General features: G+C 41.1%; 1 protein-coding gene across 3 annotated transcripts in view; it reads left to right on the forward strand.

Moving 5' to 3' along the window:
• Positions 1–1,898: 1,898 nt before the first annotated feature.
• lmtka (lemur tail kinase 1 a) overlaps positions 1,899–24,338 on the forward strand; it is a 29,820-nt gene continuing 7,380 nt past the window's right edge. The window contains exons 1-8 of one of the 3 annotated variants that reach the window (XM_006791371.3): positions 1,899–2,366; positions 2,521–2,549; positions 14,244–14,377; positions 18,298–18,439; positions 22,991–23,070; positions 23,416–23,534; positions 23,628–23,715; positions 23,856–23,989. In XM_006791371.3, coding sequence (XP_006791434.2) covers positions 14,333–14,377; positions 18,298–18,439; positions 22,991–23,070; positions 23,416–23,534; positions 23,628–23,715; positions 23,856–23,989 — 608 coding nt within the window. In that variant the 5' untranslated portion in view covers positions 1,899–2,366; positions 2,521–2,549; positions 14,244–14,332. Of the gene's footprint in view, positions 2,367–2,434; positions 2,550–14,243; positions 14,378–18,297; positions 18,440–21,662; positions 22,544–22,990; positions 23,071–23,415; positions 23,535–23,627; positions 23,716–23,855; positions 23,990–24,338 lie in introns of those variants that run through there. The other 2 variants (XM_006791370.3, XM_006791372.3) reach the window with 2 other exon arrangements.

The following is a 24,338-nucleotide window of genomic DNA, read 5'->3' on the forward strand; positions in this document are numbered from 1 at the left end:
AAATTAAATAATACAAATTTTTAAGACAAATGATATTGTATAAACGGTTCCAAATCAGTTTCTATGCACTTTAACTAAGTATCTGCAGATAAACAAACCCAAAACATTTATATTTTTTAATATACAGTCCCGATCAAAAGATCACTTGAAAGATGGCAAAAAATCCTATTTTGCCTGGATCTTAACAAGGTTTCCAGCTTCAACATCCAACAAGAACAAATGGGAGTGCGACAAAAAAATTTTTGAACATGCAATTTCTTGAAAACAACGCTTAAACTAAAAGAGGCTGTTTTACAACTGATCAAAAGTTTAGGACCACATGCCTTTAAAAGGACTAATCTGTGCAAAAATGTGGATTCATTGTCATTTTCTGTCAGATTGTCACACTGTCATGACGTTCTGATGGCAAAGGCCAAAATATTTTCCCTTTTTGAACGTGGTCAGGTTGTTGAACTGCATAAGCAGGGTCTCTTGCAGCGTGCCATCACTGCTGAGGTGGGACGCAGTAAGACAGTCATTTGAAATTTCTTAAATGATCCTGAGGGTTTTGGAACAAAGACGTCAAGTGGAAAACCCCAAATAATCCCCCCTAGCACTGAGTGTCCGTCAAGACACTTGACGATTAAGGCCGTTACTGGTGCCGACTGCTCGTCTCCTTGAACACCACAGAACTGACCGTTTGGACTTTGCCAGAGAGCACCAAACATGGGACATTGAAAGATGGAAGAAAGTTTTATTCTCTGAAGAGAAAAAAATGTAACCTTGATGGTCCTGGTGGTTTCCAACGTTCCTGGCATGAGAAGCAGATCCCACCTGAGATGTTTTCTACGCGACACAGTGGAGGGGGCACCATAATGGTCTGGGGTGCTTTTTCCTTCAGTGGAACAATGGAGCTTCAGGAGGTGCAGGGGCATCAAGCGCTTTAAGTAACATTCATATTTATTAACAAGTTGTCTGTTTTTATTTTGATGCTTTTGATAATTAAAAAAAGTTTCTTACAGTGTCACTCTGCTTTAAAACCAGCTAACAATTGGAATAAATTATCATAAATCTCTTCAACATATTGTGACGATTGCTCTTTGCCATCTAGTGGTGAGAGAGAGAATGAGGCTGTGCATGCGGCTTGTATATAGCTGGAATTAAGTATGGGGCAGCACAACCAGTTATTAGGTTTAGGGGCAGTTCCTTGCACACATAGGGTCAGGCAGGTTTAGATACCCCCCCCTAATAAATGAAATCATCAATTTAAAACAGAATTTTGTATTTTCTTGCATTATCTTTATCTAATATTAAAATGTGGTTGATGGTCTGAAACATTTAAACAAAACAAATATGCAATAAATAAATAAGGAAGAAGGGGGCTAAAAGACCTTTATTTTACTAATTAATTCTGGTTTTGGCCACAGTAAAACCAGCCTTTTACCATTCTGTGCAAAAATAATTAACACGTGACTTCAATTCCCAGCGCATTTTAACAGTGACAGGACCTAATCATGAAACCATGATAGACCAAGCTACTAGCTTCTATGGAGTGTATGGAGGCTGTTGAGCGTCCTTTCTTTGCCTCCTCCTGGGCATGCCTTGTTTCCAAGGCAGACAGTAAGGTAATGCAAATGACTTCAAATTAGGCTAAAACGTTTTCATTTAAGGTTGATCATGACCCAGTGCACGAACGGTCGCGCGCTTGCTCTACCAGCATTTTTTTTTTAATTTGAGAAACGATTTTGTCAAGTGCGTCAGAGAACCCTTGGTCATTACGGAAGTCAAGCTAATTCCGTAATTAAAATAATTATAAAAATGGGTCTCTTGGAGAAACTATGTGATTGACTTCTTATTGTGAAAGTCTTAAACGGAAGTAGTTCTACAAACCTGGTCACTTGACAGTGGTGCAAGATGTCGCTCAGTCTTTCTTTACCGAAGCTGAATCCCAAATGCGCGTCGCTTACCGTCGCATCTTTTTAAACCCAAATCAACTGTTTTGCCATTAACTGGCCTGTTACATGTAGTACAAGGCAGAGCGTTTAGAAGGTTTTTATTTTGAAAGAAACACACATGGGATATTTCCAAATTTTTTGGAACAATCCAGATTTCAGAGTGTATAAAATCGGTGTAAATAACAGAAGGCTTTCACTCGGTGACCGAGTAGATGAACTGATTCTGTCAAAAGATAGCCGAAAGAAAGAAAGCGCGTGGCATGATTCATGATTTTAGTGTTCAAAAAGTCAACACACAGATGTGTTCAAATGGAAACGACTGTCAACATCTGTCTCCAGGTCTGCTCGAGCTGAAGGTGAAGCAGGATTTTCGGGGGGCTCTCTATGAGGTGTGCTGGAATAAAATGCTGCGCATTATTGCTTCCGTTAGAGGTTAGGCTTCTTAAATTACACACGCACCTGAGTCAGGAATTTATTTTTTGACCCTTGTTTTCGGTTAGGCATTTGCTGTCTTCTGAAAAGCGACGAGGAGGATGGTCTTTGCTCTACATGTAATTGTCATGTCTTCGGCTTTTTTCAATCCCAGTTTTGCCTTCAGTTCTCACTTCGACACAGGTAAGGGTCAAACGGAAGGATTTCCTATTTCTAATAAGAATGTTTATCCGTCCACTGGAGAGCTGCTCGTTATTTATGTGCTTTTTATGATTTGCTTGAGTGATCGCTGTTGGTAATATGCCATATATCATATGTACATACATTTTCTTTCTTAACCAGCAGTAGCATCAATAATATACCAGTGTATGTCGTGAAAAAACACAATGATCCTAAACCCTTACAGTCTATATATAGGTGTTTTTTTTTTCACTGTCAGGCCATATCATAGCTTGGTGAAAAGAGGGTTAAAAGTTATACCTGCACTGAACCTGCATAATCCTACCTACACATACATCCCTGCAGTTGTTGTGTGCATGCATGTAGTGTATGTCTGTGCTGTGATCAGGGTGTGCGCCTGTAGGCTGACTAATACATTACAGCTATGCATGGTTCTGCTGTTTGAGGTTGCAGTTTTTGGTCCTCATTTGGATGCAGCATTTAATCGTCCCCAGCACGTCAAGTGACGGGATCTTGGCAAAGGTGAGCCCGTGTGCTGCTGCAGTGTTTTGTGACAACTGAGCAGAAAGACAAGCCCTCACACAGGATGGCAGGGCTTGAATTAGAGCAGAATAAATAACTGTGTACAAATGTAAACAGGACTAAGAGAGTCCCTGCACTGGGTGCAGTGTGCTGAGCATACAAATGACAGCACTGAGCACAGTGGCTCTCAAGTTTCAGGCTCTATCTGTCCTCCCCACTCTGGACACTCTCAGTGATCCCTGATCCGTTTATTCCACCCTCTTCTATCTTCCTGTGACTCTCTCCATGTCTTATTTGGTATCTCTAAGCTCTCTTGTCCTTAAGTCCAAATGTATCACAAAAAGGGCACTTCCATTTAAAATGAGGTTATATGTGATTATATGTCTTTCTTTTTGCATTTGCGAAGTTGTAAAATATTACATGAAGAAGTACAGGAACGGAAGATTTAGAAAACAAGTGTGAATTTTTAATATACAGCCAAACTTAGATACCAGACAAGACTGAAAAAATTATGACAGCTGTGCTGATCAACCCCAAAGACAAACAAAAATACATTTTTCTGCCTTCATATACTTGAAGAATAAGTGGTGGGTGCTGATCTGGCCATCCCTGGGAATGTTTAGTGCAATATGATACAAACAAACCAAAAGAGTTCTTTTAATTTGGAAAAATGATGAATAGCTCCCAATTAAATTATGTGTAAAATGCCTGCTGAAGCTCTTGTGGGCCATCTGTAATATTGTTGCATTTGCATGTTTTCCCTACTGGAGAACACAGGTTTGTAAAACATTCCATCAGGATTATTCAGTGAAACATATTTTCTTTCATCAGCTTGAAGCGGGAGAGCCTCTCTTACAGCTTTACATATATGAAGATTTCAGCTTCTATGAGGTGGAAAGGGTGGGGTATGAGTGGGACTGTGAATGTGGTTTATACATCGCTGGAATTAAGTATGGGGTCTGGACTGTCACTCCTGTCAAAATGATCTATATTTCTCATGAGAGGAGGCCCTCACCACCGATCCGATTCCTTTCTAGTAATTGGACTGAGAATCAATGTTGCCTAGGAGATGGAGGGGGTGTGTTTTAGAAGGAACCAATCATTTCTGCAGCCACTGCTAAGGACAGAAAAATGCTAGAGACCCTTAAAGGGGAGGGACACACTCAGAGAGGAATTAGCTGTAGTCGCTGAATATGCTGTTTGCAGATTAATTAAACACACTCTCATTTTGGATCCACTAATTTGAGGGAATGGGGCAGTGAAATGAAACGATAGCCACACATACAAACTACTGGGAGGATGTAAATGTCAGATTCTCCATCATTCCACCATTTGGAGCTTTTCAAGCTGACCATTTTAACAGTGTAATCAACTGTGCATGCACACACAAATTCAGCACACCCTCACTCACACAAACACTTGGTTGATTTGACATCAAAGCTAAAATTCAGGCAGCGTTTGAACTGCAGCACCCCTCAAGCCAACCTCCACAGCTGCATTTTGTCCCTATGCCCCGGGCTGTATAAGAACACGGTGTGCTCTACCTCTGCACACTTTCACGCAAACAGTGACACATGTTCAAAAACACACATCCAGACATGAAAACAACCATGAGGCCAAGTCAACTGTCACATCGGCTGGCATTATATAAGCCATCAGCCAAGACAGACACACCGTAGCAGGTTTGAATTCATCAGCCTTCACATGACTGGATTGGGGTTCGGTCTGAGTGCAGCCAGGGGTAAAGTAGCACCCGGCTGCACTCAGTAGAGTGTAGCATTCTGCACCAACAACTGCAGCCAACACCTGGCCTACTATTGCTTCAGCACCAAGGAGAGCGCTCCCATCAGGAGCGGTAGCAGATGTATGTGTGCGTTAACGTTTAGACCTGGCTGCATCCTTGATACAGACTAAATCTGCAGCGCATCACTGTCACTGCAAACAGACAATGGATTGATATGAAAGGAAGCACTGATACACCAACAAGCTGACAATGCAGCACTGTGGGAGGCTGTCTTTCAGCACTCACCTCTAATGCCTGGAGGTGGCAGTGGCATCGAGTGTACATGTTATAAATAGTGTCTTGGTGTACACATGTTCCATGCATGTTTCACATTGAGGAAAGCTTTCACGTGACGCCGCATGCACATGGACACACTGCTGCAGGCTGTAACCAAGGCGTCGGTGATGCTGAAGGGAAGAGATTTTAAAAATGGTTTCTGTGTTTGCTCTCGAAGCTCCTCCCACTGACTGGGTCAGTACAAGCCAGTCACCGCAGACTATTTGATTATTCATCTCTTCATGTGTAACACCAAGCACTTTGGTTGCATAAGTCTTCCTCTGGGAGAACTAGAATAAGAATGAAGTGGATTTCAGCACTGAAGGGAAACCATCTATGTCTCCTCTGTGCGCTCTCTGTGTGATGATGTGGTGTGCCACAGTTGTTTAAAGCTCTGTGTGTAGTTGTTTAGGGAGGAAATACATAACATAAATTTTTCTGTGCACTGTAAATGTCAGATTGCACTGGTGGCAATTTTGCAACATCTCACATAATAAATGAATAGCACTAGTTCAAAAACAAGGTTGATGTGTAGTCAGTTTTTAGAATTGTGTTATTATAAGACGATGACTGAACAGCTGCTGCTGGAATTTGGGTGGAAAGTGTGCTCATTGTGTGCTAGTGTGTTCACTGCATTTGGGTCAGAATAGGCACATGTTTAACAGAAGCAGACAAACACGGATGTAGACGAGAACCAGCTTAACTCACATTAAATTGTTTTGTACGGGAATATTTGCATTTCAGCTTTTACATTTGCACACAGTCAAAAACTATTTGGCATTCACTGCTGTGGTATGCATCACAAGACTCTGGCTGACTCTGTCATATAAAGTGCATATGGTTTGCACATGCATTAAATTTGTGTTTATCAGCCTGAGGCCTAAGTATACAAGTGTGGTGTCATGTGAGTGCAGAGTTGCGCTCTGTCAGGTCTGCATGCAGACAGCTCTGTCACTGATGACAATTTATACAATTCAGTAGCTGTAAAAGTTGTGTGACTCTAATTCTGTCATTTTTTTTTACTAGAGTTTAGGAAAAACTGCATTGTATTCTCTGTATTAATGTAATTTAAATAGTATTGTTACTTGGTGTAGAGGAATAATCCTCTTAGGTTTTGTTTGACAGCTTTTGCATAGAGGACATACAATAATTTTCTTTCTCATGCATCTTCTTTTGTGTGTAAAGCAATAGTGATGTTAGTTTAATGTTTTTAAAAGGCATTGACTCCTGTTTACATCAATTCTTCATTCCAGTTGTAATAGCCTAGAGAGCAGTGAAATAGAAATGGTTAGATCATATCCACAATTGAACTAGATGATTACACCTATATATTTATCAATGCTAAACCAATAGGAAAACATAACCTGGCCACTTTGTTGAGTCCAGAGCTGTTAGAGCTTAAATGAAATATGAGTTGTGTAGAAATAAAGTATCTTTTATATTCTCTTCCTCTGGCTAACAGAAAGAACTATTACAGTTTGTATCACTAAGCACAAAAATAGGCTTGTATACATACATGTCATAGAGGGGTTCGTGTGGTTACTTCATGATACTCTCTGTCCATTTACCTCAATAAAATCTCCGTACTTGAATATATGGCTGAGTGGTAACACATGCATCACACAATCCTCTGTTTCCCACTCTAGCGGACTCGAGAGGATAAACATATTTTCATCCCATTCATTCACGCAGCTCTCTGTTTGCCAGTTAATGATAAACTGCGAACAGCTTTTGTTCCATTTGTGAAGAACATCAGCTTTGATTCTATCGTGCTGCATAATAATTACCCAAAATTAGCAGTTTTCCTTCAAAATCTCAGCCATCAGCACACATTATAAAGTGCAGGGTAAAGGCCAGCAGAGGCTGCTAGTCCCCTCTGCAATGGTCTGTACGTAAATCATAATAATGGCTCAAATAAATGAATTATTAATGTTAAATGTTGCAGCTAACACTTTTTCATTCAGTGCCCTGGTCTTGTAATTAGTCTGTCTTAAAAGATCTATCCGTTATATGCAGAGCTGATATTCAAACCCTTTTTTACAGTAGTGTGCCCTTGCCTGGGCTGTAGGCGGATGGACATGGCAGGCCTATAATGCAGATCCATAGTGGTCCTCCTGGGCTCTCACTCCCAGTTAATGACAGTTATCATGGCTCTCTGCAGGCCAACTCATCCCTCTGCTATCTGCAGTCATGCACAGACAGTGCGACTACAGAACAGCAAAGAGGATGTGAGATGGTGGAGGATACCATATCCTGCCATTAATCATGTCATTCTGTTCCCTCTGCTCCCAACCCTTCCTTATTCTGACATCTGTGCACATGTGTATTTGTTGCTTTCTCCTCTGTATGTTCCCGTGTTCATCCCTGTGTCATTACAGTCTTGCGATCCTCTAACTTTCTGATTTAACTTTTCTTGTTTCTTCAGAGCATTTTTATCTCTCTCAACTTGTCGTTTGGTTTTCCCTTAAGAAGTCAGTCTGTGTCAAACTGCTACATCCCACTAGATGAAAAAGCAGGAACTAAGTCCAGCAACTTTGCATCCCCACATAAGAAGTCTCAAGTTGGTCCTCACATTAAATCTTGACATTAACTTGAAGAAAAGCAGCGCAGAATGATCATATATTCACAAAGGCAGCTCCCTGTTAATCACCTGAAACTGGAATTTTTCAACTATTGCAATTAAAATGTTTTGATTGCTGATTTGCCTGTCACTGCTTGCAAATGCAGATGCCTCGTGTGCATTTTTCCTTCTCTCCGCTATGCGATTTATGTGTGAAAGCGAATGGTATTATTGGAGGCCACTTGGTACCGCCCAGGCAGGGCAGATGGAGATGCTTGTTTGGCCCTCCAGCATTGTCCTAAATGTAAAATTGGACTGTTTTCTGCTCTCCTGTCCTGTGTGTGTCTCTTTCACAGATTTTAATCATTTCCTCTCCGTAGAATTGAGCGACAGTAGAAGTGCATTAAGGGTGTAAAACTGGAATAAACTAGTCTACTCTTGCATAAGTGGTGACATTTACTGCCACAGTCTAGGACGTGCTGCATTATTTTCAAAGTATACTAATATCAACTTAGTCGTTCGTACCTTTTAGAAATGTTCCTCTGTAAAATATTTCATTGTCTTCCAAGATCATTTAAATGTTCTCTTTAATATCAAACGAAGTTGCAAATATTATTTCTTAATATAAGCTTCTGTATAGAAGGAATGGCTGTAACATGCTGTGCTTAGGGCCTTCCTAACACTCACAAAAGACAGTGCTTGGCCACTGACCACACACAGACTTAACACACTATTTATTTAAATGAAAACATGCCCGATCTATTGAATACTAATTGCAGCTGAAACTGTATCTCACCCCGCTCTTTCTGGAGACAGTTTGATTGCAGTGGTGTGTAGTCTGGCACGCTGCCCACCCTGCAGGCCCCTTGGTAAAATAAATAAATAAATAAAAGTGAGAGCTACCAGAGAGACCAGCGAGAGACTGAAGCAAAGCGCTAAACAGAGGTGCACAGCGAGGAGACGCGGCATCTCGCAGAGGGCGAAGCCCGCAATATTGTTTGTGTGTTAGTGCTCCTCCTCATGGACCTCATTAGTCCAATGTTATTTTATGGAGCTTAGTGCGCCACCTTTACTGGATTTTCTGCGTGGGTGCAAGTTCTTATGTCTGCATGCGAATATGAACACATGGCTCAGCTCTGGCCTTCATATGAGTGTGGGAGGGAGATCTTAATATTCTCACTCTGTCCTGAATAAAATACCTCGTTTGTCCCCAGTGTGTCCCGTTTCTGTCGATTTGGAACAGATTTTTTTTTTAATGCATGATGAACACGAGCACCGTGTAGTTACCCAGAGTTGCATTTAGGCAGCAGTAGATGTTTTTTAGCTGGTGAGCTGCACAGCAACACAAGGCTCTACCTTATTGGTTTATTTATGATATACCGTTAAAAGCTCAGTGGTTGTGCTTAACACACCGTATCCTCATCCTTTGTATACATGCATGAACACACACACACAGCCACATGTACATATGCTGAGCTTAGCTTTTCTCTTTACTCCGTGCTGTGGGCCTTGAGCTTTCTACGTGTCTATTTTTCTTGCTCACTCTTTATTACTTGGTATCATTGCCCGCGGTATTTCATGGAGCACGGTCAGACAGTAAGATGGTTCATCTTGCTTTCATTACTATTGGTAGACCTTATTTCTGCACTGACACTTTGAGCAGTCAACTGTTTCTGATATAGCCAATCTGCTGTTTGCATTTCATGGCCATTATTTAGTTTTAAACCTGCATTGTCAGCTCTATGATCGTGAAGGCCTCAGCAGATTTTCTTTAGCCACTGCGATGTGACATGTGCACATCAATCCTAAACCTAGTATTAGATTGTTTGACCATCATCTCACAGCACAAGCCAGAAGAAACACTGAAGGTTCCCCACTATTGGGAAGTGCAAAGCAATGCAGATGGCCTCATTCATTCTGTCTCGTTATGCCACTACATTGTTTTTCTCTTTATCCCCCCCTTTATCCTACTGCATCCTTGCCATCATCAGTCTGAATTGTGGGGGTGGTATGGTGGCTCCATCACTCCCCCTCCTGTGTTTCAGGACATTTCTCATCTCTCTTCAGTCCTAAAGACAGCTTTTTAATAAAGTGGGTATGAGCATGGATTTAAGTGCTTTATTTTCATTTCGCTGTGCAGCTGGCGAACTAATGTGTGCTTCTCTAATATTTATGAAGAACCACGAGTTGTCGCTCAGTTCGCGATTCCTCCAAGAGGAAGTGAGACGGCTTTTCAAATGTTGCACTTTCATATTTATATTTATACCTCGGATTTTCTTCTGGGTGACCATATTTGACTTTCTGGTAAAGAAGGAAGGCTTAATAAAGAATGATCCAAATGCCTTAATTTTGGCTAAATATTGAAAAGTATCCTAGAATATGACTATTAGATTCCCAACTGGGAAGAGGGAAGCTAAAAAGGGAGCAGATATGGATTCTGCAGTCCCCTATTTACTGACCCATTTTGAAACTCCTCTTTGGCAGAGTCCTGGTGGTGAAGGGATATGCAAAGAAGTACAGACACCACTTGCATTTGGGGATTCCCCAAACTCTGTGTGTGTCCTAAAATCTCCACCTTGCCAATCATGCACTTATACATACTTGTAAGTTAGTAACTAGGTACTTGCACTCCATTGTTCAAAGTAAAGGCGGTTTGCCATTGTGAAAAAACTTACCTCTACTGTCAGTATTTGGAATTTTCCTTAAATTGATTCCCAAAGCTTATAGAAAGGGTAGTAGTTTTTTATTTATATTTATTTGTTGTTTTATTTATTTGTTTTTACTAAAATGTTACAGTGACTTACAGAAACTTGATCCTCCAGTTAGTTGGTTAGTTGTGTGCCCTGAACCCAGACCAGAGTTTCAGGCATACAGCAGAATTTCTTGAAAACAAACAAATAAACAAACAGCAATATTTATTTGAGGAACTGCTGTGTAAAAACCTCCAGAGGTATATAGCTCACCATCCAGTAAACCTTGAACTTCCTGGATATTTCATGGTCTCGCTAGTACTCTCGCTAGTTTTATGTACAAAGACTGTAAATAAAAGATGGATGTAGCCTCTAGCTCTGGTTGCAAAAATAAATCTAGTATTGTGATTTAGTATCTCATGAGTCCAATGGCTTGACCACTAGTTCCAAGTCTTATTTAAAACAACATAATAGTAATTTTTTCCAAATTTTAGTAGAGTAATTTTTTTTAGAGTATAACTGCTCATAAAGTAGGGCACACTGTAGAGCCAGGCTGACATGTTGCTACATACTGTACAGAACCATGCAGTGCCTTTCATTTGGCATTCGGATTGTAGAACCCACATTTCCAAACTCAAGGCTTCAAAGGAGGAGCCTGCATAAAAGAGTTTAGGATTTGTATGTCCATAGAAATGCTGATCCTCATTCTGATTGCCTTGTGCAGCATCATTAGTGAATACTAGTATCTAGTAAGGAGAGAACTGTTGGAATTCAGTATACATGCAAACCTTATTTTTGCAAACAGAAGTCCCAGTTGCAACTGTGAAAGGAAAAGAAATCTCCTGTCTCAAAGCTGTGGATGAAGCTGGCATTCAGCTTCTCTGAAACTACAAAATTTGTTAGTTAGTAACAGTTGTCAGTGACATCAGCTCTAGTGAACTATATATATATATATATATATATATATATATACTTTGTGTGCTGTGGGACTGGGGACTGTAACCAACTGTTTATTGGTAGCAAGCAGAAACAGGACCAATTGATCAGCTCCTGGGCTTGTACACGATGACAGGCAACTAATAGTCTCCTTTAGAAGTGACAACATGTGTATGTCTGTTTTATGTTGTGTCCTTCAGTGGGCTCTGAGTCACCATGCCCTCTGATTCAGCATGTATCATTGCTGTTTCTGGCACCATCTGCACAGCATGGTTCCTCCCCACTCCCTCCTCCTTCCCCACATTCATCCATCAATCCAGCCCTGCCGGCACCTAAATTGTGCAGCAGTAACTTAACGCAAAATGCTAACTCTTATTCTTTTTAATATCACTTGACATTTTCATGTTGCTTTTAGAATATTTTATTGCATTTCTCTTGCATTCTAAAGCACCCAACATTTTATTCCTATTTGATATAATAGGTTGTGTTTGTTTGCTGTTTTGTAATGAGGAGACAGCAGACAATTCTGTGCAAAAGGATTGAGTAATGAATCAGTGCATGTACATATGTTTTAGTATACAGTGTAATCCTTTGGAGTAACTGTTGAGCAGATACAAATTCTGCCATAAATGTGAGAATAACACAGGTGTTACAGAGGGAAAGATTGGATATTTCCTTTACTTTTATGTTTTGCTTCTTGATACTTAGAACATTAGAAGGCTTTAAAAGATGGCATTTTAAGGATCATCCCCTATTTCCCTATCAGCCCCCTCACAGGCTGTGTGTTGTGGTATGTGGTGGATCTAGAAAGGGCGCTGCTTTGTTTAGTTTCATAATCACCTTCTTTTCCACTTCACAAGCTCTCACATAGTGAGACACTCAGACACACACACCCTCTCTCAGCGGGCAAGGCATCAGCAAAAAGGAAGGGGCATGAGGTTTACCGCACTGTAAAAGCCAATCAACTAATATGTGTTGGCCATCAGGACGTTGCCATGGTGATGTGTTGGCGGGTCAGTTCCCACACATATACACTCATGCACTGCAATTCTCAAAGCAGGCTTCACATTCACCCTGCCTGTTTGCACTGTCCACTTCCATGTATAAGTAAATGGAGGGTATACGGGGCTTTGTGGCCATGACCTCAGGGTTAAGCTTTGGTTGGAGTAGTTCTGTTTGGGTTGCAAAAGCTGTCAGGGCCGGAAGAGGATGCTCCCTGCAGCCGAATGGATCTGGACTGCTGGGTCTTAGTCATGGAGCTGTCAAAAACCCAGGCACAAGAATCCACAGACCACAGCGATCCCAGTCAGCACTGGAGTATGCTTTTGTGTGTTAACATCACAGTTGTAAAGTAATAAAGGAAAATGGATTGAATACAGTTAAATACAGTTCTGCTCCTTTTCTTGAACCGGCTGATGAATTCATGATTTACATATAAGGAAAAGCTACAGGGTTACTGTAGATAAACTACTGTAGATAAAACTATAAAGCCATTTAAAGCAATGCATTATCAGTGACTACAACATCTAATCCTTTTACTGAATATATAATATCTATCTATATATATATATATATATATATATATATAATCTAATTATAATCCTTAATTTAGGTTGTGTGCTTATATAATTTATAATTTTATGATAAGTTAAGTTTTTTCAGCCTCAATAGGAAATTCACTATTTGAAAACGTTATTCTGAGTCACATCACAATGATGTCACCACAGTCAGTTTAATAAAACTTTCTAATGCAGTTCTTGCATTTTAGACAGGAGAGACAGAATCTGAAAGACATTTATTCATCTATTGCAAGGAATAAAAATCTTATCATTACAGCGTCTGTAAACCTGAAGGTTATCACCAAAATCTGAGAATTGCTCTTTAATACAGAAAATCTCTAGTTAAGAAAATGCAAGCAAGGTGCTCTTTAAGAAATTGGAGATTATGGATAATTATAATTATGGACAGAGGAAATAACATATGTACAACACAGTATAATATTGGCATGTTTTGTCCTCTGATCAGTAGTTTGAACTGAAGGTGTATAAAGTTTTGTTGCTGTGTGTCTGTGTAGAAAGATTTTTAAAAAAGAAGAAGAAAGTAAAAAATGATTGAATAAATGTCTTGAGCTATGTGGAAAGAATACTGCTAATTCATGCCTGCATGTTTGCATCTGTTCCAAGCCTTCTTTCACAGACTCTCTGTCTCTCTTCCTCTGTCTCTCCTTCTTCCTTTGTCTCTTCCATCTGTGCTGGCAGCAGGTTTACCGCTGTAAATCAGCTTATGTAGATGCGCCAAACTCTGACATCTGGCCCCTCTGGCCTTTTCTAAGTTACTACAGGCTGAAAGACAAACTAACACATGTGTGCTGCATATATGCATACAGGAACAACACAGCAGATTGTGGCCACATACAAACCAAAAGAAAACATGGTTTAATGGAAATCAATTACTTACAACTAATTAATTTTTAGTTGTACTTTAGTTCCAAACACTCTTTGAGAGCAGTTTGGGCGGTATTGAAGAAGTCGCAAAGTGCATTAAAAGTACACAGTCAGCATTTTCATCATCGTTTTTTACACTGAAATAGAATGAGCCATTACTCCTACTCTGCTGCCGCTTTATTCATTTATTTAGCAGTAATTGTTTTGGTGGGCGGTTTAAAACTTTCAGCTTCTATGACTCAGAGTACATCGTAACCACTGTAATTAATCTACGGCAGCCTGCTTTCTACACGGTCTATGGAGATGAATATGAAACTGAAGAAGAAATGCTAATGAGGAGTCATACTTCTTTCATCAGGCTTGCCCATAAACATTCACAAATCACCTCTATCTGCGCTTTGGTTTTAATTTCCTGTATGACTACAGTTTACCATCTGATCTCTGGTTCCATGCTTTTAACACTCGCTTTATCTTCTGATGTTGCAGATGGGGCTCCACTGAGCGAGCTGTCTTGGCCTTCATCTCTGGCAGTGGTAGCTGTCTCCTTTTCTGGCCTCTTCACCTTCGTCTTCCTCATGCTGGCTTGCCTCTGCTGCAAGAAGGGAGACATTGGCTTCAAGGTGAGCTCCCTGCTGCCCCCAACTGGACGTAGTGAGAGTAACACAAACTCTAAGGAGTCAGTAGATGTCCAGGGAATATGATGATCTGCGAGTAACAAAAAAAAAGAAAGAAAGTGGGAAGAAAAAGGAAACTTGTTTTTGTTACTGCTGAAGTTTGTTCGATTTTATGCATTTAAAATAACACACTGCTAGTGTCCACACACACATGGACACACATGGAATCCATTCTAAAGGAAGGGAAACACGAAGAAAATGCTTAGATAAGCCAAATGACAAAAGAACTAGGCTCAAAATCTGTGGCAACAGATTGATGGACTAATGAATCCAAATTGGAAATTTTGGTTCACATCACTGTCAGTATATATGAAGAGGGTCAGGAGAAAGGTACAACACTGATTGTGTACAGCCATCAGTAAAACTTGGTGGAGACTCTTCAGCCAGGGGTTTGCGGGATCTTGTCAAAATTGATGCAGTTCCGAACACAAAGATTTTGATCCAGCATGCAATGCTGTCTAGAAAGCATTCGATTGGCAGCAGCTTTGTTTTCCAGCATGTCAGTTACGTACTACCCATGCAGTAAAAGCATACCTGGGTAGAAAAACAGCCAGTGGAACGCTACCCGTCATGGAACACAAGGCAGCCAGTGCCTAAAGGATAGCTTTAAATGTCCTTCAAGAAGCCTGTATTCTCTGCATTATTGTAGGGTCTTTGCCTTACAATGTAAAGCCCCTCGAGGCAACTGTTGTGATATGGTGCTATAATACCACTGAATTAAACTGAATTTTTCCTGAAAAAAACTGTGATGACGAATAAAAATGGTCCTAACAATTATTGACTTCCAAGCTTGTTAGAATTTATACGAACTGTGTTTTTGCCTAACATCTATGTTGGCATGTGTGTAAACAAATTATTGTTCCTGTTTCCCTTTTTCCTCAAAAAAAAGGGTTCTGTACTGATTTAATTAATTGAAGTGAATGTCTCTCTCTTTCTGCATCAGTAAAGCACACCTTAAGTGTTTTAGTCATGCTAATGACTATTGTCTGATTGTATAAAAGTGGAAGACTTACCAATTCCACACTGGCACACATTGTCTGTGTGTTGCCTTTGGCTGCCAGCATGACTCAGTCATGCTGTGTCAAACATCAGCGCTGAACTGAGCAGCTGATGAGGGCTAACAGTGACTGACACAGGCAGGGGGCATATGGAAAGAAGGAGAGAGGGAGGAGTAACTCTCGAGTCGCTGCCTTGCCTGCTTTTTGCCATTACTAGTTTCTTATGAGCATGCTGTTTGTTTTATGGAAGAAGTGTTGCAATATGTTTTCATTTTGTCTATGTATATTTGTCTGTAACTGTTTTTAGCTAAAGACACTGTTGTCCAGCCCTGACTGGACAACAGTGTCTTTATTTGTAATTACTTGAGCAAATTCAATTACAGTATTCAAATGGGAGGATGAAACCTGTGTTCGACATTGTTGTTGTTGATTAGATAGCTGTAGAAAGCAGAGGACAGTGCAGGAGCGGGGATTAGAGCCGAGCTGCTTGTTCCTTGTGTATGCACTATATGTGATGAGAATCAATGGGAACTGCCTCTAGTAGGTACATGCTGCAGGGACAACAGTGTCACTAATGAGCACTGCACAGAGAGGTACCTTTAACAACTGCAAAACTTTTCCTATTAGTGGATAAGTGTGTGTGTGTTTGTGTGTGTGGCAGTCTGTCTCTCCCATGCCAGATCGCCTCAGCCTCATTATGTGAAAACGTAGTTTAATAACCAGCAGGAACAGCGGAAGCCTCAGTCTGTGTCTACTTTTCACTGGCCCTAACGACACGAAGATGGCTTAAGCTGCTAAAACACCATCATACAATAGTTGATTTGTTTTTCTTGACAAAGCAAAGCTTCGTCTTTCAGCCGGGTTGATAAACCAGTATAGAACTATTGATTCCTGCAGGGATATTGTCTTCCAGCACCATGTCATCAGAGTTCAGGATGGAAATAGGGCTGCTAAACAGCCGTCCTAACGAGTCAGTGTCTTGCACAAGGACATGACAGACACTGCATATGAAGACAAGCCAAGTTCTTGTTAAGGGAGATGTATTTCGATTTTAGAGCGCAGATGTTTTCAAATATTTATCTCTGTTTCTTAGGTTAACACCGGGTATCACATCATGATTAAGCGGTCCCCCTGTCTGTCCCTCTCAACAGCTCGCTTGTAAGGTGTGCAGTGTTGTGGGACTGCAGAGCTGCACTGTTGCACCGTCCAAAAAGCTTTATTATTCCTCTTCATCGCAGTGTTCTTACTGGTGCATGTAGTGCGAGGCTGGGTATTAAGTGGTTTCTAAACTGAAGGCTCTCTGGGGAGCTGTGCAATGCTGACTCACAGCCAGGTGCTCGCTTTCACACTTCACTCTGAGGAGAGTGGCAGATGGTTCTGCTCAATAAGAAAGACACACACATTCCTATGTACATATTAGCGTTTTATAACACATGTTGAACAACACACACACACGCAGCCATTCAAATATTCAACCTGCAGCTTAATATCATCCTTTCTAATTGCTTCCAGTTCTCTCTTTACTGTTTCTTTACATCAGTTGTTATTAACCTTTCAGAGGTTGCTGTTAGGCTGAAACTGCTGGAGAAAAAGCTCTGAACAATAAATTAATGGAACACACGTGAGACTCTTGCTTTATTCAGTTATTTGTACATATCCTGATGAAACCAATTTTTCCTATTATATATATTAGATTACAGTTTTTCTACTTTACTGTTTATTTACTGTTGTTTGTTTGGTTGTTTTTTTTCGCTCAGTATTTTTAGCAATTGCATCAATAATGGTGGTCCTTGTTTGTAAATTACCAAACAATAAATTCTACCTATTGGGTGAATGAACACAGTGCATATTTTGAAACTATATGCATGCATCAGAAGGTGGGGAGAGGGAACTACATGTAAATGGCAGTGCAGGATTTGTCATTTGCAAGTGCTAAGTGTTCCTACTGGCCAGTAAAAGACAAGTAGTCCATAGAGATCTGCCTCTTGGTTTAATATCAGCAGTATTTATTCATACATTGTGGGAGAGAGCATGGACAAGCTACAGCAGCTGAAGTGCAAGGACACTGCAGCAGACCAGAGAGTCCATTTTTAGGATGAAGTATAAGTGGCAGAGTGGAAGATATGGGATATGTTGTATAGCAAATGGAAAGAGAGGATCATCATCTTCCATGAGTTTTGCCTCTTGGAGGAGGGGATTAGCATTTTGTTTGTTTGCTTGTTTTTTAAAGCTGATTATATGCTCTTCCTTTTCCTCCTAATGTGCTATAGTGGCTCAGTGTACACTGTGTGAATAGCTTTTTTGTGTGTAGTGTGCAATACAGACTGCGTCGCATAAAACTGTGCAGACGGAAACACCAGGAAAAACTGAGATCATTCAGACACTGTAGTGGCAGATGTAATCGCACAGTTTAAATCCCACAGCTATCAGAACACAGTTGTTTCCCATGAGGCCCTTTAGTGCGAATCCTGATGTAATTTTCAAAGTTAAATCTATTAGAACAAGTCTCTATGAGATAAAAATGTACTCAACAACAAAGTTTCTTTCTCTGTGAATAAAAAAACAAAACAAAACCTGAAAATAAGAATTATGTTTCTGATGTTCAGCTGTGTAAGAAAGTAAATACACTGGAGGGAGGAAATAAAGACAGGCTTTGTGTATACGGTTTGAATAGTGGCATGCATTTATGTGTTCCCCCACAGCGTCCCACACAATGCACCCTACAATGTACATGACTAATGTATATGGGTAGGTGGAAGTGCCTCAGTGCATTTGAATGTCTTCACAGTTGAACCATTGTCTCCCACTATTTCAGTGGAAGGACGACTGTGAGTGGATGACTAATCCCAGCGTGTTTCTTTGCGCCAGGAGTTTGAAAACACAGAGGGAGAGGAGTACCAGGCAGATCTCTCCGCCCTGGCCTCGCCTTCCTCCCAGAATGGCCCCGAGGTTTACATCCTGCCACTCACCGAGGTCTCCCTGCCTGTCTCCAAACAACCTGGCAGATCCAGTAAGAAACTGCACAACAGCATACACAAATAACACTTCTAGGTGATGTATTGGAGTATTTGAACTATGAACTTGGGTTTGCTTGTTGTTGTTTTTTTCAGTCCTCTTGACCTCCATTACTTCTTTTAAGCCATTCTAAGAGATGTAACAAAGGCTACATTTCTCAAGTGGATTATGGAACATGTCACTGGTTTTATTCATGTAGAAGATATAAACTGAGCTAATTCTGCCAAGCTCAGTTGGCCTTCTTCATTTTGAGTCTTTTATTTGTTTCTTCTCCCTTACCCTGTTTCTCAGTAAAAGAGCAATATCTAACTACTGTGCAACATATATAGAAATTGACCTGCTGCATAATTTTGCAAATGTAAAAAAGGGATCTGACCTAACCCCATTGTATGAGACTGCTACAGCAGCCTTTTCAACCCTCATCCTGCCAACATATTTAACATATATGGACTGATGCTACAAACAAAGACGGAAAAACCCCAACAAAAAACAAAAACCCTGCAATTTACCCCAAGAGGCAAATATAATAGCAAAATAATGATAATATCACACCTTATTGCTACTCAAAGCATTATTAGTAATATAAACAATGTCATCTAAAGAAAAAAGTCAATTATTGCTAAAGTCCCAAATAAAATCCACATTATCATCCGTGATCTTTTTCTTTCAGTCACTGCCCAGAGCTCATAACCATACGAGAATGTAGGAGCTTACACTGACCATTAAACTTACAGATTCACTTACATGCTCAGTGTCTGCAAAGATTTCACCTATCTATCTGTCAGTCTCCTCCTTCACTCTCCCTTCATTCGTGTACAAACACTAAGATACCTTAAACTGCTGCACTTAGTGCAGCCGCTTGTTCTGAAGTGGAGTGGGCATTGCACCCTTTTCCAGCTGAGAACTATGGCCTTAGACTTGGAGCTTCTAATTCTCATCCCAGCCATTTCACACTTGGCTGCAAACAGGCCAAGAACGAACTCAAAGGTGATGGCTCAATGAAGCCAGCAAAACCACATCATTTGCGAAAAACAGAAACGAGATCCCGAGACCACTGAACCTGACACCCTCCACCCCCCGGCTGCACCCAGAAGTTCTGTCCATGAACAGAATCGACCAGCACCCACTGAAGCAAGTCTGACTTATTGCTGGAAATGTAAACCGACTCTAACTGCAGTTGAACAGAGACTGGAACTAGCAAAAAACAAACACAAAATCCAGGCAGTTACACTGTAGCACCCAATTAGCCTCATGCTTTGCTCAGGGCATGTTGGCATGTGACTGGGGAAGCAAACAGTTTCTGCTTTCAGCAGCAAAGGTAACACCTTTTAGATTGTCCAGCCTAGCATTTGACAGTCACATCAGCAGATGGAGTTTTGCCCAGGGGGGGTCGTTGCTGCTCAGATTGAGGCTTGCAATGCAACAGTATCAGCCCTCCTTTTCATATGTGGCAGGACCAGGGCATCTATCTGTCTCAAGTAGACATGTAGACAGTGATGTCTCCAATGTTTTGATAAGTTTCTGTCTGGCAATGACATCTGAGTTTTTCTTCTTTAAAATCACTGCTAGAGTGCCTCCGCCTCTGTGAAAACTGTGTGATACTCCCATTTGGGACTCATGGCAAATATTGACTAAATAAATAGTTATATTTTTTTTTAAAAACTGCTTAGGTGTAATTGGGGTCTCCTGAGACCCCAGAACATATGTATTTTTTAAAAGCACTAATTAAAGCAAAAAAGGGAAAACAGGGACGTGGAATCATTAGGAACAAATTGCCTAAAAAAGTCATGAAAATATGAGAAAAAGTGAGATATGTCAAAAATTACTGCTCTGTGATCTGCATGGAACCCAGGCAATGAGATGAGGGTTAAATCCATGTTCCAGCACATGAATGCGGTTTGTTTTTTTCTGTTTTTATCGTCTTATTTTAGAACAGTGTTTCATATTATTTTTGTATTTTTAGTTGATAATTCTATATTTGTGTTATTTCACGACATTCTACCTCAGACGCGGGATGTTCAAGTGCGCTTTCGCCTTGATGTGACATGTATATATTTGTCGATCTCAGTGCAAGTCAGATCCTGGGTGCTCAAAGTGCCTCACCCTGTATGACTCACTGGCTGTGCGCGCTGCACTGTGCTCAGCTAGAAGGGAGGTGAGTTGCTGCTCAGCGTCCCAGGATGTAAGCGTCAGCAATGATTGGACAAGGCAGCCTCAGGCTCACAGCCAATCACTATTCTCGCCTCTTTCCCCCATAGCTACTGCTGTATGATTGGTCCAGGTGTTGCAGGGTGAGGAATGGGTAAATGGCAAAAGGCGAGATCGTGAAAAGAGTGATATTGACTCCTTCCAGTGATTCAGAGGGAGAACACTCTATGACTCATTCCTCTTTATAAATAGTTGAACCTTTTGTACTATTGGATTTCCTTTTTTACATGTATATTTCACACAATTAAGCACTGAAGATACACAGAAGGTATATTTCCTTTAAAGTTGATATTTTCGGTTTTTCTGAATAGATGTTTTACATTTGTTGTTACCCATACATAATCAGCAGAAGCTCCTTCACGTGTCATAAACTGCCTACCCTCACACTAGCATGCATGGGGTGAATGAATCATCCTCACTACTGGTAAGAAAATACCAGTAGTATATTTTATACACCAGGCATGGATGATATTTTCTATATGAACCCATACATCAGTTTGAACACACAGCACAATGTTTGCCTTTAACAATCTGAGAGTTCTTCTTTTCCACTTGTTGCTCTAATCTTTTGTCTAACGGATCATGTCAAACTTTCCGACTCCCTATAGAAGCTCAAAGCTGACTCAAAGTCCATGTTTAAAGTGTTAGCATGTATTTTCAGTTGCATCTTTTCAAGAAATGCCAATAGTAGGACAAGAATGCACACTCACGCTCATAAATTCCACATTTGGAATAATATGACTTCTTAATTTCTCTCTCTCTGTCGCTCTGTCGAGCAGGGGTAGTGGAGGCATGGAGGCTGGGGTGGAGAAGTGTTGTTCTGTTATCACTGTGACACAACCTCTGTCCAGCGTTCCAGTGGAGAATGGGCCTTGTGTGCCACTTTTGTGTGTGTGTGTGTCTGCAAGTGTGTGTTTGGTGCACTGGGTACCAGGAGACACTGTGAGTGTGTGTGTGTGTGAGTGAGCGAACCAAACAATGGGCCTGTTTTAAACCGGCTGGGCAGTGGGGGAGCATAAGGCCTGGCTAAAACGTCCATGGAACGCGCAAGCGGAGGACTGGCATTATGAGGAGAATACAGTGAGGGGTCTGTGACAGAATGAGGAAAGACAGGGGAAGGGTGGTGGCATGCACCAGGACCTAAGAGCAGAGAGATAGGGGTGGTGAATGCGTATGACAGAGGTCTTTTTTTGTGGACAGAGCAGTGTTTGTGTCATGTTTGGCTGAGGAATGCTGCTGTCCTGGGTGATAGGGGGGCATTATGGGGGCCTTATGTCACTACTGGGTGTCTTGAAGCTGCACATAGAGGTGGCGTGTCAAACGGCACGCAACCAACATACATGACAGTCACATCAGGCGGGAAACATGACCAGAAGACTTGGTGGCCGGGGCAGAAATCTCATCTCATCTTTTTTTTTTTGTTCAGTAGATCGGACTTAAAGATTGTCTGCTCTTCTGTGTACTGTAGCTGGAAGCCTATATAGGAAGCAGGGATTTCGGCCTTTGCTCGACAGCTGGAGAGCTTTAGATGAGACAGTATGTGTTTTTGTATGTGTCCCAGTTGGAGGATGAGCTCGGTGGAGACGGGGAGAGGCAACGCGGTGAGCTTGTTCAGCTGTGCAAGGGCTCGGAGGGTTAAATCCTGCCGAGGCGCTCACACACACACTGTGACCGTGGGCTCCTTCTCACATACACACAATGAGGCTAAGTTGCCTGGGGCTGGGGCCGGGGCCACGGGCTCTTGGTTCTCACACTCTGAACCAGTACTTCATCTCAGCCTGGGACTCGGACTCAGTCGCTGTGACGGTGCTCAGAGTGGCTGGCCGCTCCGCTGCTCCATCATCATCGTCCTTTCAACATCTTCATACTTAAAATATGAAGATCCATGGAGGTATTTGATTCTGTGCATAAGATGGATGATTTGTAGAATTATGGTGTTTCTGCAATTTGTGTCGTGACAAAAAAAATCCTTTGTTCTTAAAGGACAATTTAACTTATATGGAAAGTAAAACATTTATTTGGCTTCAGGCAAGCTTCTCTTCAGTAAATGTGACATTTTATTTAGGAAATGTATTCTTTTGCTCAGAGAGGTTTCTGTATTTTTGTCTTATCTGTGTTTTCAGTTTTCTTTTTCTCTGCTATGGAGCTCAGCTTCTTTTTGTTTCTGCAGACAGCATTCTTAACTTTCGATTTTTCTCTTGTTTACCTCGTTCAGTGCGTTGAAAATTGTTCTCGTAAGATTCCTTTTCTCTTAGTCACTTCTGTGATGCTAAAGCCGTCATTTTCTTCCTGTCTGAGAGTAATCTTACTGTATGTCTTTCTTATTGCTTTTTTCCAGTCCAACTGCTGAAATCATCAGACCTTGGACGCCACAGTCTGCTCTATCTGAAGGAGATTGGAAATGGCTGGTTTGGCAAGGTAAAACTTTTATTTAGTTCTGAAAGCATACACTCAGTCAGTTTTTAGATTGTTTTTTTTTTTTGCACTCAATATTACTATTTCAATATTCTAGTTTAAACAGCAGCTTCCTTACTATAATAAGTGGTTTTTAAAATGTGTTCTACTCTTATATTGAATGCTCCAGTGAGGCTAATTTGATCGGGGAGTTTATTCCACAGGAGAAGAGTTGAAATACACAGCCACATTAGATTCCCTACAATTTACCTTGCTTCCTGGATTGTTTTGCACACTATTTCCATTCCTACTTTATGTTTACTTTGGTTTCTAAATCTACAGTTTATCGATGCTGGCTAAATCTTGCAGGTTCTGCTGGGCGAGGTCAATGCAGGCCTCAGCACCACCCAGGTAGTGGTGAAGGAGCTGAAGGCCAGTGCCAGTGTCCAGGACCAGATGCAATTTCTTGAAGAGGTCCAGCCATACCGGTCAGTTTTATCAAACTTCAGAAACTCCACACGTTTTTATTTTATTACCGGTATGGTCTTTGCACAATCATACCTTCTAAAATTGTCTCACAGGACCCTCCAGCACCCTGCCCTCTTGCAGTGCTTGGCACAATGTACAGAGGTTACTCCTTTTCTGTTGGTCATGGAGTTTTGCCCTATGGTAAGACACATTTTAATGACCAACTTTGTTTGTTCAGTCCTTCATATATATATATATTTTAAATGTCTTTGTTTAGTTTTGTTTGCAGAATTAAAGAAAAGTCAGTGTGTCTCATGTTCTCATATTTTTTCCCCTCTTAGGGTGATCTGAAGAGTTACCTCCACAGCTGTCAAGTAGCTGATTCTGAGACACCTGACCCGTTGATCCTCCAGAGAATGGCATGTGACATTGCTTCAGGGCTTCTGCACCTTCACAAAAACAACTTCATCCACAGGTACGTGTGTCAGTCCCGCTCCCTTTACCTTCTGCAATTCGAGAAGAATCTACTTGAATGGTTTGTGCGCCACCTGTTGGTCTCTCCTGGCAACAACATCCTGGTGCTGCCTGAGTAGTTGTCACAAACTCCAGCATCAGTGATTTTGTTGCTGGGGGCGAGCCCCTCTCGCTCTCACTCCACCATCCATGCAGTGGTGGTGGCCATAGCAACCAATTAGTGACTGCCAGGCTGAAAGCTCCCATTGTGGAGGAGGTGAGATTCCACTTACTGACTTAATTGTGAGTGTGTTTATGCACTTAGGTGATATGTATGTTACTCTAATTGTATAATTCTGTCATTTATCACT

Source organism: Neolamprologus brichardi, chromosome 4 (genome assembly GCF_056152115.1).
Source record: "Neolamprologus brichardi isolate AB-2024 chromosome 4, ASM5615211v1, whole genome shotgun sequence".
NCBI classification, from domain to species: domain Eukaryota; kingdom Metazoa; phylum Chordata; class Actinopteri; order Cichliformes; family Cichlidae; genus Neolamprologus; species Neolamprologus brichardi.